This window comes from Barbus barbus (assembly GCF_936440315.1).
Source record: "Barbus barbus genome assembly, chromosome: 30".
Classification (NCBI taxonomy): domain Eukaryota; kingdom Metazoa; phylum Chordata; class Actinopteri; order Cypriniformes; family Cyprinidae; genus Barbus; species Barbus barbus.
The window spans coordinates 3,948,264-3,966,346 of NC_136758.1; the positions used below are offsets into that span (position 1 = coordinate 3,948,264).

Sequence of the window (18,083 nt, forward strand, 5' to 3'; positions counted from 1 at the left end):
ACTTTGCCTGAACGGTCTCCCACATTCACATTTCATATGAATTTAATTTTTCAACATAAGGATTTTTTTTACACACAATTTCAATCCAACGAATGTATAGTCATTATAAAAAATATTGATTCACTTTTAAAATTTTACTAATTTACATGACTTAATTATTTTATTAGGCTTTCTCATGTACCCAGGTTTTCCAAGGCACAGGTAACCCTAGTCCTTCCCCAAAAAATAAAAAATAAAAATTAATTAATTAATTAAAAAATTATTTAATAAATAAAAGTTGCTGAGAGGATTAATTAAAATAAGAATTATTTTACTACATTTTTTTTAGCTTATTTTAACGATAACCTTTTCCTTTTTTTTTTCTTTTTTTTTCTTGATTCCCCTTGGACAATAGTGGGCTTTGGGCTTCTGGTTGAGAACCACTTATTTAAATGAATGTTCTGGGTTAAATGCATCTCTCTACTCACAGCACCGGTGGACCTTGTCTATGGATAATCAACTGTTTACAAATACTGTGTAATTTTATTTTTTTATTTTTAATGTGCCTCTATATAAGGTGTTTTTCTGCCATCAGCCAACCAACTCTCTAATTATTGTAGTTAACCATAAAATTTTTTAAAAATCTGTAAACCATTCACATTATTCTCATGCTAACATGTATAATGTTTAAGTTTCATTAAAATGTGATGAATTGTCTAGGCCTATTTGTAATGTTTATTCTGGTGCTGTACAATCACCTTACAGACTTCCAGTGCAAGTGTGTTGCATTTTTTCAAAATGGCAATCAATGACATAATCCCACAGATGCTGCTGTATTTAGCCCGGACTATTCCTTTCATCAAATGGCGTTCTGCTATCATCTTCATTATAAATACTGAGACCAAAGTAATGGGCAAGAACAAGACAACTTTCAAACAAAGAGTGGTGTGACAGCACTTGCTGCTGTGGGTGGACACAGATGGGACACGTGAGTGCTGGGTAGGATCAAGGTTCAGAGGGGATGATCTGTGCTGAGTTCTGGTACCTGCCAGTGCTTCAGTGTGGCTGAGCAGGAGGCTCCTCTGGCTCAATGTGTCCACAGTAACACTCATGCTCATGCTCATGTCGTGTGTAGAGGGAGAGTCCGGCTCCTCCTCGACCGCGTGCCATGTCAGTAGACCCACCTCAGCATCGTTCAGATAGCCATTAGACGTCTCACTGCTCACACTCTCACCTGACAGAAGAGAGGTTATATTCACAAAAATATTAGTTATCACACGGCTCTCTGAAATGCAGATCTCTGGGGTCTGTTATTCCCTGATAATGTATAACCGTATAGACCGTTCATATCGGTAGCTGAAAATGGTGCTTCTTTTATGTCTCTCATAACACACCACAGACTCACCCTCTTTTGTTTCATACAGATACATCTGGTAACATCTTGATTTTTGGAAGCTCTGTGTTCAGTGAGCTAATAAAATATTTTAACTATGCTAATTTTCAGTCCAATGTCCAATTATTTACTTACATGACAAGTAGCCATGTAAAAGGCAGCATAATGTACATCCAGCTGGTCAGTTGTCATCTTAAATAAAATGTATAATAATAATGTATATTATATATATATATATATATATTGTGACGAGTCGGCTGCCTCCCCACTGTCTATCATCACCACCCCGTCCCGTATTCGCCGCCCTTCACCAGGCTCCCGACGGGAGTGGGTGTGTGAGAGGAGGGGCGCTGAAACAGCCAGGGCTGGCGGCGTGTGATGAGGCGCACCTGACGTGAGTAGAGCCTCATCACCGCTGCCGTTTAAACGCCGAGCGCGCCTCTCCTCGGGAGACCGGTCTCTCCCCCGTGCATGCACGCTGGTGTCCTCGTGGGTCCAGGAAGGGAGCGTCGAGGAGGACTGCCGCACCCGTTAGGCGGCTGACGGGCCAGGATGCCGGGCCGCCGAATCCCCCAGAAGCGCCGGGATTTCCGCAGATGGACGAAGCCGCGCCAGAGACGCCGCCGCCACTCGCTCCCGGCCCCGAGAGGGGAGCGCGTGCGGCCACCGGACTCCGCCCCTTCCCTGGACCCTTCCCTCCTGAACACTGCCCTCCTGCACAGCCCCGCAGCACGACGAGGACACCAGATCCCTGTTTATTTTGGACTATTTTCCCCCTTTGGACACTTTATTTTAATGTTTTGTTTAATAAAAACCTCTCCGAGGCTTGACGCCACGCCCACTGTGTCTGTCGTTGGCTCCTCCCGCCACAATATATAATATACATATATATATATATATATATATATATATATATATATATAATTATTGTATTTTATTACTGCATTATTTTGATATTTATATTAAATATTTATAATACAACATAATTCCCATTGATATTTCCATAATACTGTATAACTACCTTACTATTCTTTCTTTTAATTTAAGATGTTTAGCATTTTTTTCTATTAAAATCAAGCATAAACCGAAACAAAAAAAACAAACAAAACTTAATTTTTACATCATTATTATTATTATTAGTAGTAGTAGTAGTAGTAGCATTACTATTATAGTATACAACTGAGCAAAAAAAAGAATGCAAGAAAATAAGAAAGAAAGATTTTTTTTAACAAGCAGAACAGAAAGATGCCAGGAGTGATCATGAAACAGAGCTCACTTTTCTCCCGTAGTTTACTCTTCAGAAATGTTGGAGCTCCGTCTGCTGGATAATCCAGATCTGATGGACTGCTGCTCCGTCGGATCAGAATCTGAGAATATCCACAAAACTTCAATAAAATTAGCATGCGAAGAATCATTTCATAAATCAAAGGTAATGCAATGATACTGACCGTGGGAGCGTCGCCCTCTCTTTTCCCTGTAGAGCTGCTCTCTGACACAGACGCTCTGCTCGTTTCCACAGACTCATCTCTCTTCTGACCTGCATATATCAGAAATCATGCTGCCTGTGATTTTCAAGCAAATTCCTACAGCAGACTAATTCTTAGTTTAAGTTACATTGGCTAATATGACAACTGTGTAAACAATCCAATGCATATGGTTTAATGGCATCTTTTAGCTAAGTACTATGAATTAATCAGTATCACTAATACCAATACAGATGTGGCCCTCCACAGTCTAATCTGTCCCTCCCTGATTCATAATGAATGAAAATATTGCTACACTTCTCAATACAAAAGTTCTCTAACATTGTGCTTTGCTCCACAATACAAAATAATGGATAACAATACAAAAGTTTAAGGTGTCAACGCTAAAAATACTTTATCTTGTTCAATTTGGTCAGAGGAACAAATGGAGCTCTTCATTAAGTTATTCTAAAAATGTACAGGGGCAAATATTTAGTAGTCCTCAAAACATCTGATTCACCAGTAAATTTAAACAAGTACATTATTGTTAAGGGTTTCTACCTATAATATTTAAAATGAATAAAATCACAAAAACAATTACCACAACACACGACAACATAACTGTCATTAATATAAAAGTTAAGACATACAGTATGTTATATTGTGTCTAACACAAATCTGTATCAAAGCAGACTGATGAATATTGTTGGTGTCAATCATATTTACAGGTAATATTTCTCATACTGTCTGAGTATATAATGATTAGTGGGTTTAAAGTGCAACCCAAATAAATTCTGTGAATACAACATGCTGGGTTTATTTTTATTTTATTCTTAGAAAAGCAAACTCTGTAAAAATCAGACCCCTGAAATTCTGCTGGCACTGTTTTTTTGTTTTTCTAAAACTACTGAGGAAATGACAAGAGTCATGTGATTCTTCAGCATTTTAAACACATACTGTATCGTATGTCTAAAGTACTATTCAGCAAAAACGTTCATTTCTACACCCCTGCAGTCATCAGTCTATTTCTGTGTGTAATGCGTGTGATTGTGTGTGGGTACCTGGGAAGGTGTCGTTGATCTGCTGTGTGATGTCAGAGGTGCTACTGCTGCGGGGCAGAGGACTGTCTCCATCCCCCATCTCACATTCAGACAGCTGACACTCCTCCACGTCTAGTGGACAAACACACACACAGTCACCAATGCTCACGAGAACTTATTCAGCATTTTCATACTAACAGAGCAAACATGCATGCTGAAAATCTGATTATAAACTGTGCTTCAGTAATTAAGTGGAAGGGCACTAATGGAAAACACCTTTAGTATTTGCACGATGATAGAGAATCGAGTAAAAGAGGTTATATAGTGCGCTTAAACAGTTTTTGTGGCTTTCCATCTGGTTCATGAGGGACTCAATCTCATTGACTGTCTACAAAGTTTGCATGCTCCTGCAAACATGCTAAAGTTACAACTAGATGCTCCACATGCGTCTATAGATACTCTTTAATTCGGTTCATGGAGCTTGAATGAAGGGAGCGAGTGTTTCCATTAGTGCTCTCTGGAATGAAAGGAAATAGAAGTATCCTTATAAAAACAAAGCATTTATACAGTGGACTATCTGCCTTTTTCCTGGCTACGCTAAATCTTAAATGAAAGCAGATGACTGCAAGATAGAAAACAGGAAAAGAACGTTCCGTGCCGGAGACAGGAAACAGGAAGTTACCTGAGAGTCTGTGAGAGCAGTGAGAGTTGTGAGAGATACCAGGTAAGAAAGAGCTGACAGTGTGGAGCAGCATGGGCACACTCTTAGTGGCCGGCAAAGCCTCACAAAGATGCACACAGTTGCTGATAGATTGACTTCGCTTAGCTGCCCACAGAATAAGGGAAGGAGAGCGCAGGGGAGAGAGAGAAAGAGACAGACAGACAGAGCGAGAGAGAGAGATGGGGAAAAGGATCAATTGCATTCTACAGCTGTGGTAATAGCAAGACAATTTATTAAAGGTGAAGCGTGTCATTTCTGTGCCAGCAAACCAAACTCACACTGTAAAAAATTATCGTGATTTTAACGGTAAAAAACTGTGAAAATGCTACGGTAAAAACCTGTTACATGGTTAACGGAAAGTTCCTGTAAAATTTACAGGGAAAAACCATAAACTGACGTTCCCAGAATTCCCTGCGTTCCATTTCAAATTCTGTTTGAATTTGACGTTTTTTCTTTGAAATAACCATGTTTCTTCTTAGTTTTTTCTTATCGGTTATGTTTATTAGGGTTGTATGTTACATCTAATGTTGTTAAATTAATGTTTATAGCATATTTCAGTTTAATGAGTCTCACCATGATGGTGTTTAGTGCTTGTGTGAATGACACTGTGCACCTTCTGTATATGCTATTGTTTAAAAGTTGCTTGTGATGGGCTTTGGCTCATCATGTGACTTTCTCATCATCACCTGCATTTGGTGGTAATCAGTGTATTTCAAAGGAACAAAACAGATTTCGGTACCTTAATAGGTTGGTATATTAAGATTATATCAGTTAAATAAATTACGGTATTTAACTGTAAATTTAAGTTAAACCCGTAAAACCTAAAACGTTGCTACCGTATTTTTTACGGTAGAATTCTGGCAACCACAGCGTCCAGTTTTTTACCGTAAATTTTACGGATTTATTTTTTACAGTGCACACCTCTGGCTAAGCCAATATTTAGGCTTCAGAATTCATAAAGTTGTGTTCATGTGTAAAGATTATTCTGATGAACAAAACCTGTAAGATTCCTAAACTTTTGTTGGTCACAGAGCTTATTTACTGCAGTAATCCAAAAGCCAATGGAAAATCCTATTGGTTTTTGTGAAGGAAACCAGGGTGATGCTGGCTTATGGGTCAGCCTACAGAAATGTTACTGTGTGCTGCTGCTCAGACTGATGGCTTGTTTGAAAACACCTTACACAGAAATGTCTCTGCATTTTGAACTGGAATAGGAGACAGTGTTTTAAAATCCTCAAAAATGACACACTTCAGCTTTAAATGAACACAATGTTGTTCCCAACCCTGCAGTAACAAAAAAAGACGTTGTCATTGAGGATTTTTTTTTTTTTTGTCTATTGATGTTTTGGAAATGCCGATAATACTTTGAAACTGAAATCAAGTGGGATTTAAGCAAAACAATAATGGAAAATACAATTATGCCTACAGTCGCGTTTCTCAGATTCACAAACATTAAAAAAGGTCCAAAACAAATGCATACAAAAACCAAATGAGAGAAAAAATTGCCAAACCACAATATTACACACTCCTACAGCAGCCTTCTTCGGGATCTTAGCCATTACCCACCTTTGATTCATCAAATGAATAATGAATGTATGAATATATCCAAATAAAACAATATATCAGATGTAAAAAGAGAACACTGTAGGTTTTATATGCCTAATCAATGGAAATGATTATTTAGGAATTAAAACAATTAATAAATATATTAATTGACAAAGTTATTCACAAAAGTGTATTTTACAGAAATACTGTTAAGAATCAGCATGAAACAGAAGTTGTGATTAACTTTTTTTTCTGTATTGTGATGTATATGAGAGCAAAATGGCTTATGAAAACAGAAAAATGATCAAGGATGGGACTTGATTTTGTCCATAGGGATCACTGGATCATTGTCACTTGCTAATTGCTGCAATATCCTGTGTGTTATAAGTTGCTGGTGGGGAGAGGTTAATGTCCCACGCTCACAGGAAAGTTATTTAAATTAAAATTATAATATTTTGATTAAAGATGAGCACATGACTTTAAATAATAATAGTGATAATGTGCACAGATAAATCACTTACAGTATAAACAAAACAATATTCCATAAAAAATAAGAACTGTCAGTTTTGATTTCAGGGTGACTTTAAAGATAAATCTTTTAGTACAAAAACTCTGGTCATTCCCAACTCATGCTCTTAGTTCTGATTAGACTGCATCACATCTGGCCAGACAGTCGCATACGGCTGTAAAACTAAGAAATTTCAATGTGACCGAAGCTCAAATTTGATCTGAAAATTCCAAATATGAATATAATCAGAACTTGACACAACTCTTGTACTACTCTCCACTGGATATGAATGACTCTCTGTCTTTCATCAGAGATAATAGTGGAAAGGCGGCTGAGTCTGACACAAAAAATAGAATGAATCTTCTACACGAGTGACCTGTAATTCTAGGGGCCGTTTTATAAAAAAAGCAGGATTAAAGTCCAAAACCTGACTTGAAATAACCAAATAAATCAATCGGGTCTAAAGCGGTTTCATAAACGACAATTTAAAGGGGTCATATGATGCGATTTCAAGTTTTCCTTTCTCTTTGGAGTGTTACAAGCTGATTGTGCATAGATAAGATCCCTGAAGTTGCAAAGACTAAAGTTTCAAACCCAAAGAGATATTCTTTATAAACGTTAAGACTCGACCACGCCCCCCTAAAACGCCTCATTCAAACACGCCCCCACGTCTACGACACGATGTGGAAATATTTGCATAATGCCGTCCAAATGTTCATGCAAAGAAAGAAGGTGTGGTTTCAGTAACCGCAGTAGTGTTGATGCAGCGTGTCAGCACAAGTCAAATGTTCGAATTTGTGCAACGCATTTTATGGACGACCGTTTTGTGAACCTAAGAGAGTACAAAGCTGGCTGTGCACAAAGGCTATTTAAAAAAAAATAAAATAAAAAAATTAGCTATGACAATCTGGCGCTTCTGAATCAGCGACTGTAAGTATGCTTTGTTATTAGTTCAAGTATTTGCTATTGACTCTTCAAATGTGGAGTTTTGTGCGTAATACATTGTGTGTGTGTGTTACAGCCCTGCGCGGGACTGTTTTCTTCATCCCGCTCCCGCCCGCCGAATTTCTGACCATTACCGCCCGCTCCCGCAACGTGTGTGTTACACTCCCACCCGCTCCCGCAATATGTATGTCCACTCCCGCCCGCACCCGCAAAACTCAGAGAATTTATTCCCGCACGATAATAGAGATGCATTGATTTTGTGTCTTCTCCCGTCCCGCAGGAAAAAAAAAAACGTATTGTATTGCTATTATTAGAGATGCATGTTTGTTCCTTTCCCTGACCTGCATGTATTCTGATGCACTGGTAGGGAAGATGAATATAGCCTGGGCTATCGGGGACATCTAAAACGCTTAGGCTACCGCGCGTTTCTTTAGACTTCAAGTACTTTGATTTTGTTGACAATGACATCATGTCGCTAGGCTACCTCCCGATCCTGCAGTGTTTTTTTTTAGCCGCCCATTCCCGCCCACAGCAAAGTTCAAACCGCCCGCTCCCGCGAGATTTGCGTTGGGTCCCGCGGGACCCGGCGGGTCCCAATCCCAATGCAGCCCTCTAGTGTGTGTGTGTGAGGGGAACAGGGTCACATCACAGCGGAGTATACAGCCCGTCAGAAATCGCCTTAACCGCGGCTTGTGTACTGTAAATACATAAGAGCATCATCATCACTGTGTCCGCGACTGTTCCCCTCTCGAGCTTGAACTGATAAAACTGACTTGAAAGTTGAAGCTCGCGATTATGGTAAGGGGCGTTACATTTCCGACACGTGCTTGTGGTGTTCGGCCAATCACAATGCACTGGGTCAGTTGGCCTATCAGTGCAGACTGGCCTTGTCAGAAGGAGGGACTTTGTAGAAAATAACGCATTTGAGAGAGGCGGGACATAGAGGAACTACAATAATGTACAGTATTTGAAAAATAATGTGTTTTTTGAACATTAAACATGTCGTGTTAACATATTCTTTTACACCAAATGCACAAAATAATGAGCTTTAAAATAGCATCATATGACCCCTTTAAGTTCACGCAATCTCACTAATTACATCCAGGTTCAATGAGTCAGAAAAATTTGATGTGCACGCTTATTAAGCAGCCCTTAATGTTGATAAAAAAAAAAAGGTCATTACATTTTGGACACAATATATTAAATACAGTTGGATGTAGCCTATTTTTTATTTATTTGATTATTTTTATTTTTGGACTAATAATTGTATGTGAGAGTCAGTGGTAGTAGCGATGCGCTCCTATTGGTCAGTGTTCATACTGACAGTGCGTTCACACCAGACGTGACTTGCGTGAATAAATCACGCTATTCGAGCGTAGTTGGATGCTTGAACATTTTGCTTTTGAACATACTCGCTTTATTCGCGCGTGAAATTCGCTTCACAACAGACGCGAATTCGCATCATGGGAGGGGCTTCTGCCAGGCGGCTCAGTCTCATTGCGAAATGGCTGACATGGATTTTGTTGAGAGGGTAGTTGCACTATGTGCTATGGAAACACTGGACGCGTGTATTTCAGCCGAGAATGTAGTTGTTTAAAATAGGGCTGCAACAACTAATCGATAAAATCGATTATTATCGATTATGAAAATCATCGACAACGATTCTCATTATCGATTAATCGGGTCTGCCCACAGTGCACGTCCAACTTCAGCTGGTTAGTCAAATTACGGCACTGAATAATGCATTTCTATGGACAAAATGCATCTAAAAATAGTGGAGGAAACAGAATGAGATTCTGCCGGAGAAGCACGTGATCCAAGCTGCCCAAAACATGATAATTCTTTATTTTAAGCTTTAAGTTAATGCATAAGAGTAATGGCTTGCCCTGTCAGGCGCTTTGACAGATGCGTGTGCGTCCTCAGCGCAAAAACGTTCAGTTTACGGTCATATCCTTATTTATAAATGCCACAAATTCACGCGAGCATATCCATTTTTGCATAAAGGTCCGTCCTGACAGTCTGTGTTAAGTTTAAAATACCGAATGAGCGGCGGGCGCGCGCACGCGCGTCAGACGGACAGAACACAGTAGAGAGGGAGACAATTAATAGGCTTTTCAGCGCAAACATATCCATTGTGCTGAATTATCTGTTGTTGAAAGTTAATTTAAGGTTTAAAATAAATTAAAATATTTTATGAGAGTAGGAACTTTAAAGGGATAACAGCGTGTAATTGTCTGTCTGAATATAAACATGAGACGCTCCATAACGGCCTTTTACAGGATAAAGAAATGACGAGGTGACTGTGATCAAAGTAGTTCCTGCAGAACATTACTCTTACCTGTTGGTTAACACTGAGTTTGTGTTTTTATTCCTCTTTATTATTATCTTTATTATTTTAATTTTTAATAGAGGTTTAAACTATATTAAATTTTTACAATGCTTAACAAATTTATGTAAGTTTAACAATGTGTTTATGTAAGGTTTGTGCCACTGCTGCTCTAAAGTAACAGTATTGGTGATAACCAAAATCATTTTTCGGCTTTCTGTACTGGTTAGTACTCCAATATGTGTAAGCTCTTTAGTAACAGTAGTAGGCTATTTTTAATGCTATAATATCATTATTGCTGTTATCTATGAAAGAAAACCAGAGCACTTATTTTTTCTTGTATTTTTTATTTGAGTATTTTTTTTCGCGATACCCAATTGCAGTCAAAAAGTACATAAACAATACCAGCAAGAATGCAAGCTGTTATGAGGCCATTTTTTATTATTATGTCTAATAAATGACAATAACATTTTTAAATTTAAACAAATTTTTGACAAATTTCTAAAATATGTTTTCTCTTTATTATGCTAAGTGCTCTAATAAATTAAGCACTGTATGTTTTCATAGCATTCAGTTGTCACGTTTGTTTGAAGGACATTGGGCAGAATGTGGAATAGTGTTTTTTTTTGGTCAATATTTTTTTTAATCCGATTAATCGATTAATCGAAAGAATAATCGGCCAACTAATCGATTATCAAAATAATCGTTAGTTGCAGCCCTAGTTTAAAACTCAAATCTGCAGGTTATTTATAAAAACAAATATCCCGAAGAGAGGAGCATAACCTCGGCTAGTCCTTCTGACATTTGCCGCTGGCTCTGATGTCTCTGTAGTGGATAAACATAAGATATCATTTGTTTTGGGTAAATCTAACAGGTACTCTTTGGTCTATGGTACAGCTCCGGGTATCCACATACAGCGACAATGATTTTGTCATCTATTGTTGTTTCGGATTTCTGCCTCCGCTCCTAATCACGTCACTACTAGAGAAAGCTCCTGATTGGTTAGCGCAGCGCGAATATCCGCCAAAGTTCAGATTTTTCAACTTGCGCGAATCACGCGTTACGAGTGTCAAACGCCTGAAACGCTCGATTCGCACCGCCTCATTCGTGCGAATCGCGCCGCAGGTTGTCTATTCGCGTCTTTGCATTGACTTAACATGTGAATGCACCATGACAGTTAGCCTGCTCTGGACCAGGTTAGTTTCCCAGCATAAGTTGTCACGGTGACTGAGCTTGAGCTATGGTAATTTTGCATTCAGAAACCAAATCAAGTGACAATAAATCAGAATAAGTGAAATAAGCCTGGCTTATTTGGTAAACTAGTTTTAAGAAACAGCCCCCCTGGTGGTTTAAAGTAACACCACACACCTTTCCTGTCTTCAAGCTCCACTGATATATCAGTCATGTCTATGTAATCTGGGTCAAGGGGTTGTTGAAAAGACTAAGTCAAAGTATGAGCAATAGTAACAATGAACGCCAATAAATACACTAAAATGCAGACTCCATGAAGGCATCACATCAAAGCACAATCGGAATGAATGCTGGAAACGTTTGTTCTGTAAAGAGCATTTTCACCAAAACCCGATTGGTATTTTTACCAGAAATAAGCTGAAGTCAAATAGAGGACACACTCTGAGGATTTCTAACCGCGCTCTCGTTCGGCTCATGGCGTCCTTTGATACTCAATCCCCGAGAAGGAAATATGAAGCACATTATTTCAAGTTTGCTCTGCCAGCTCTGATAAGACAAAATATTAGCATTGTGTTTTTTTGGCCACTCCATGTCACGTCTGGAGAAGAGCCGTGAAAGCGGAGGGCTCTATTATTCCCTCTACGGTGCGCTTTAATTACTGCCTTTTCTTTCTAGATTACATCGCTTTCGCCGAGTTACCTATTTATGCATATTAATGAGCATTAATTACGCTCTTAATGAAACTATCAAAAACAGGCAGGCAGTTTGATGAGGCGGCTCTCCTAACGAGGAGGGGAGGACGCTGGGCTGTTTGAAGATCAATGTAGGAGAAATCCAATTAGGCAAAAGAAAAGGGGAGAATTTAAAGCCACGTCGTTTCATGTGAGCGCACAATCGAAGATGTTTCTGGGGGCGGCCTGTGCGAGAGGCATCCTTCAGTCTCAAAACGCATCTGCTCCAAACTCAACAAGCTCTCCACCATAAAGAGATGCAATCATCTCCAAACCAGGAAAGATTAAAAGGAAAATATTTCTGCGCATGTGTGTGTAAGGAGACAAAGAGACAGAAAACTCATGTTTGAGAGCGAGTGTGTCACATGGATTCAGTTCCACTTGTTCTATATATGGTGAGAGCAACAGAACAATTTCTGTCTCCACAAACTCTGTGCCGTGGATGGAATTGTGGAATGCAGTCATAAAAATGGAATTTACGGTATAATGCAAAATGTCTCGGAATTTGGCAAATTTTCCATAAATAAATCAAAAGTAGGGCTGCACACTAAATCAAATTGTGACGTAAATTGTTTGTGCAAAAAGACTGTTGAAGTCTGCATGATCAGTGTGTCTCTGTGTGAAGGAGCGCCACAGTTTACCTACTACACATATTCAAGCTTGAAGAAATTGTGACAAATCTATTGTGTACTGATGTACAGTACGCTTCTCAAAGTATTAATCAAATTAAATAAAACATTTTTATGGAATATCACAATTTTCTTCCTCCATGTTTTAATTTTAACAGTAAACTTAAAATAAATCTAAAATAAATAAATAAATTGTTGAAGTTTTATGAATTCAACTGATTATACATGCCTTTTGATTATCAAAATTTAATTTAACCATTAAAACAGAACTCAGGAAAAACAAAGCAGAAAAAAAATATCTGTGGAAAAAATAAAAAGGAATTTGGGAAAAATAAAACACCTTCAGACAAATATGTTTAGAATTACTGTAAGTGAATAAACAAAGCAAGCTATAAGCAAGTCACCCTGCATACATCTGAGATAGACTGTTTTCATCTGGAGTGTTCATGAGTGCTGCAGATGAACTCTAACCTGATGCTTTCTGCCTGACGTTGTTGCGAGCTTTCTCCACAGCAGGAGCTCCAGTGGTGGTGGCACTGCGGAACCTCATGGGTTCCTGAGCGCTCACCTGGTCTCCAGAGCTCCTCCAGCTCAAGGAGAACGACCGCGCTCCATCTGTAGACTTCTGGGAGTCCTGCATCACTCCTGCAACACACACACACACACACAATATCATTACTACAGTAACTATCTCTGATTCAAACCCCAGATATCTGAATTATTTCTGCAAATGAGTATTTAATGTTCACAGAAATCCAGGGGTGTTACTTTACATGCAAAGCAAACATGTCAAAATGGTATTCACAATCCATTTTCTTCTTTCCCAATGTGACATATTTCTGAGTAGAACAAGACATTCGATATATGGAGATGAAAATAAAGATGACTTGATTACCCAAAAGAAAGTGACAGTGTATTGTTTATGGTCAATAACCTTGGGATTAATTAATAAAAGTAGCAGTTTCACCATAAAAGCATGCGAGTAAAGTCTGCTGTATTTGACACAGTCACTGTATGACTTTCAGTACTGTGGAAAAGAAAAGAAAAACACACGCTACTGTAGCAGGAGTTCACTTGAAGAGTAGTTTTATCATATTTACTACACTACACAGCATGTTAGATGGTTTAAAACGTTATTCACTCTTATTCAAAAGTTTGTGGTCAGTAAGATTTGGTGATGTTTTTGAGAGAAGTCGCTTATGCTCTTCATATTTTTGTGGAAACCATGGTATATTTTCTTTAGAGTTTACTGCAGTTCAGCTGCAAGATCAATTAAAGTATAGCTTCTATTAAGCTAAGACGCAGATTTTTACTGCTAATTTTTTAATAAGGACATAAAAAATGTGATACACACAAACACCCACCCCTGCCCCGCTGCTTCTTTTCCTTCTGCTCTGAGAGCTTGTCCAGCGGTAGGTTGTGGAGGTCCAGGCCGTAGACATGACGGGCCAGTACTGCAGTGAGAGAGTCCATGATGCTGGCCCACTCGAACACCAGCTCCTCCCAGTGACTGAGAGAGGACAGGACAGCCAGCAGCTCATCCCACAGCTCACGCGAGATAAACACGGTCAGGTTGGCCCGCACCCACGCCACGAATATTGTCTGCAAATGACAGCAGCACACAATTCAAACAGCATGACCCCCACATCAATCCATATCAACTACATCATCATACGCAACAATAACAATCTTACAAGCAAAGTATTATACAGGGTAAAACATTCTACAGCCATTAGAGTTTTATCCAAATTAAACAAAGACCTTATACAAAGAGAGAAATTAAAGAACGTTAGCTTCATGTTCTAGCATTAAAAGTCATTCTTCAAATCAATTTTGCCATAATAAAATCAGTTATTCTGTTACAGCAAAATACATGAATTTTATTATATAGAAACATTTGTGATAGTTTTTGTGTACACAATACAGTACATTACCATGATCCAATTAAACCATACTAATAAGCAAAAATTACACATTATCATTTTGGTTATTGCTGAATAGTGTTGAACTTTCTTCTCCTGCGTCATATTCTTCATGCAATTTGTTCGAGCTGCGCCCTCTACTGTGCAGACGTGAATTTACATTTTCTTCAGCCTAAGGCGTTTTTGTTGTGGAAAAGGCTTTTACATTTGTATTTATTTACTTTTTTTTATAAATGCATCACTGCTGAATATATGTAATCATTTCAACTGCAGAAAGACATTAATAAAACAGATTGTAAACAAAAAGTCGTGTAGCATTACATTTACCTCAGGCAAGTCATTCAGTGTTCACAGCTTGTTTGTTCATACAGAAATGAATTCCAGGAAAGAGCATTTTGCAAAATATATGCATAATATTGTATATTCTTTACATTTGACCTATTATCAATGTCTTAATGTATGACGTGTAAATGACGAACTGGAAGGAAAACATACCTTTATACTTAGATTTAGAAGTTAATGTAAACACTGCCTTATGCAAATTTCAAGTTTCCATACAATGTCTAAAAATAAATAGCAATTGAATCAAATAGTTCTTGTAGCTGAACTGTTAAATCTAACAGATGAATCTAATCTAACATGTTTCTGTTGTTAACTGTAACCTTTAATATTATATTTATGTGCAGTAATAGGGGTCCCTACTAAATTTACAGCATATCTGAGATAAAAATGTTCATCATAATCGGATTCATTAAGAGATTGAGACATAATTTGTTCAATATATCACTGTTTAATAAATTTTGCCATTTGTTTTTTTCCCCTGTTGTACTGAAAACATACCTAATCTCTGACTTCAAATCCGAGGAATGCAATAATAATTTTTTGTGTACCGTTACACTCCTAACTAATATATAATAATACAGACTTTATCTGACTGATGCATGATGGTTCAGGGTTCACGTAATTTTCATTTGAGGAATTTGAGGAATTTTCATAACAATAAAGGGTTTTTACCTGTAAAATGCTAGTGCTAGTAAAATGCTTGATATAAAAACTGCAAATAAAATAATTCAGCAACATTATATCCATATTAGATCACACTCACTCGATTACAAACGCTCGATGGTGGGGTAACACTTTATTTTAGGGTGTCCTTGCTACACGTTACATGTACTTACTACAATAACAACAATAAATTATGCATAATTATATGCACGTAACCCTAATCCTAATCCCAACCATACAGTAAGTACATGTAGTTAATTAATATCACTCGGTATTTAAATGTGTAACTACACTGTAACAAGGACACCTTCAAATAAAGTGTAACCGATGGTAATTTAAAGTGAGTCTTGTGTAAAAGTGTAGTATTAAGCTTATAAATTGTCTTATGTATCATGTAGCTCTGCATATGTTACCCTGCTGTGAAAGAAAATTTTTATTTTTTTAGAAAGACGCTTTATTATAAATACATAAATGTATATTGGGATCAAAGTGATATGGGACAAGAGGCATTGGACTATAATGAGCAGATGAAGAGGTTTTATAAAATGAAAAAATAGGAAGCTGAAACGTTCTGCCTCTGGTTGTGCAGTGTGTAGATGAAAAAATGGCTTTAATGCATTTAATTATTAGAATCCCTAAATCCATTGCTTGTAAATAGTGTTTGCTTCAGTCAGTTGAAAGCACGGTACAATATGTGTGCACATCACCGCCTCCGCCTCATTTTGACCCTGGAAAAGCCCCGTGGTGTGTATGAAGCCTTGGGTTGTTTATGTGTACTCACTTTGAAGAGGATGCTGGCCAGGCTGTGGGCGAACGGGTCTTTTCTTTGGTTCTCCTGTGGTCTCTTCATCACTGCTTCTGTGATTCTCAGCAACACCTGCAGCAACTGCTCCCTAGAATAATATAACGCACACAATAAGCTGAATGTTTGTGAACAGCTGGTAAAGCAGGGCAGAGCTCTATTGAGATTCAGTGTTGTTGTGTCGTGTGTGACTGACCAGGTCAGGCGGTTCATGTTTTGCTCCATAATAATGTGGCGGTAGACGCTGAGCACAGCTCGGCACACCTCCAGCTGGTTCTCCAGCAGCTTGGGCACATCCTGACACGGCTCCAACAGGAACACGTTGGCAGAGTTTGTCAGGAACACCTGAGAACACATAAAACAATTCATTCTCAACTACACAGCAGGCAAAAGTTTGCAATAGTTAAGATTTTTTAACAGTCTTGTTGTGTTGAAATAAAGGTACTAGTTTTGTATTGGCGACCCATTCATTTCCATGCAAGAAGTAAAATAAAAAAGAAATTGCCAGTGCCACACAAAAATTATATAAACCTATATTATAGCTATTGTAGCTTATTAAACATTAAAAACATGTAAGAAAAGCAATAATTCCCATCTATTTTTATTCCATTTTGTTGGGGGTCAATTAGTCTCAGCCTCATGTTCGTTGGCTAAACGTCTGATGCATATTGGCTTGTCAGGACCAACTAAACGCTGGATTTTCAAAAGTATGTGAAATATTTATAGTTTGCAGCATAGAATCTCTAAAATACGTCTGAGAGATTTACACACCGGTCTGTTATTGTGTGACATTTCCACACCCTGAAACTTGATGCTAAACGAAACAAACTGTGATTGGTTGCTTGACATGTCGGTTGAACGGCATCATGGGCCGGCCTTGGCCAATGAAAGCTGCCATCTATTCCAGACCTTCAACCGTCAGTCTGAGGGTCTGGCTACGCGAGACTAGGGGTCATATTTGTATGTTCAAGCAGCACAACACATTTTTTATTTATTTTTTTGGTCATGGCTACTTGTACTAAGTGTACACAAATGTGCAAATAACTACAAGTATAAATATGATCTAACATTGTACTTAATTTAAGTAGTATTTATTGCTATCTGTACTTCCTTTGCCTGTTTCTAAAGACTTTTTGTGAGGGTAAACAGTTTCTCACACTTCTTGTCAGTGCTGCAACAGTCTAATAATTAAAATCCCAAGAAAATCAAAAACAATTTCTGAAAGATTTTTTTGACTATGAAACTTAAATAGATAAAGAAATGTCACTTTCTTTCTTTCTTTCTTCTTACTTAATTTCCTTATTTTATTACATTTAATTTTTTTTAAAGTTTAAAAAAAGCATTTATTTGAAATTATATAAAAACAAATTATCACTGTTAATGTCTTATAAAAAATATAAAAGTTATACTTTAATTATTCTTCAGTTTATCACTTGTCTATATATATATATCTCATTTCTTTTACTTGCTCCAAACATTTGAATGGCATCACGGTTTCCAAGAAAATATAAAGCAGCACAATCATTTTCAACGCAGATAATAATAACAACAAATCATATTAAAATGATTTCAGAGGGATCTGAAATATATTCAAATATAAAACATTTCCTTTAAACTCTAATAACATTACTGTTTCATGTTAAGCGTGAGGTGAGAGGGTGTGTGTGTGTGTGTGTGTGTGTGTGAGCACCTGCAGGGTGGGCTGGATGCCAGCCTTCACGTCCAGGTTCTGTTCTTTAGTCAGACAGCCTCTGCTGATGGCACTGCTGAAGGAGTAAGTGCGCCCCCAACTGGACGATCGTTTGTGCCCTTGAGTCTCCAAGACCTGACGGGTTGATACAGAACAGGTGAGTGGAAATAACTTAACGAATCAGCATCAACAG

General features: G+C 38.0%; 1 protein-coding gene across 9 annotated transcripts in view; it reads right to left on the minus strand.

Moving 5' to 3' along the window:
* The window catches only part of LOC306850172 (ral GTPase-activating protein subunit alpha-2-like), a 168,214-nt gene that overhangs the window by 82,475 nt on the left and 67,656 nt on the right, over positions 1-18,083 (minus strand). For all 9 annotated transcript variants that reach the window (XM_079385652.1, XM_079385650.1, XM_079385651.1 and 6 more), the window contains exons 12-20: positions 17,891-18,025; positions 16,397-16,545; positions 16,180-16,291; positions 13,836-14,073; positions 12,943-13,116; positions 3,897-4,007; positions 2,821-2,909; positions 2,649-2,739; positions 1,025-1,213 (exon numbers count right to left, since the gene is read on the minus strand). In XM_079385652.1, the coding sequence (XP_079241778.1) occupies positions 1,025-1,213; positions 2,649-2,739; positions 2,821-2,909; positions 3,897-4,007; positions 12,943-13,116; positions 13,836-14,073; positions 16,180-16,291; positions 16,397-16,545; positions 17,891-18,025 (1,288 nt within the window). The remainder of the gene's footprint in view (positions 1-1,024; positions 1,214-2,648; positions 2,740-2,820; positions 2,910-3,896; positions 4,008-12,942; positions 13,117-13,835; positions 14,074-16,179; positions 16,292-16,396; positions 16,546-17,890; positions 18,026-18,083) is intronic.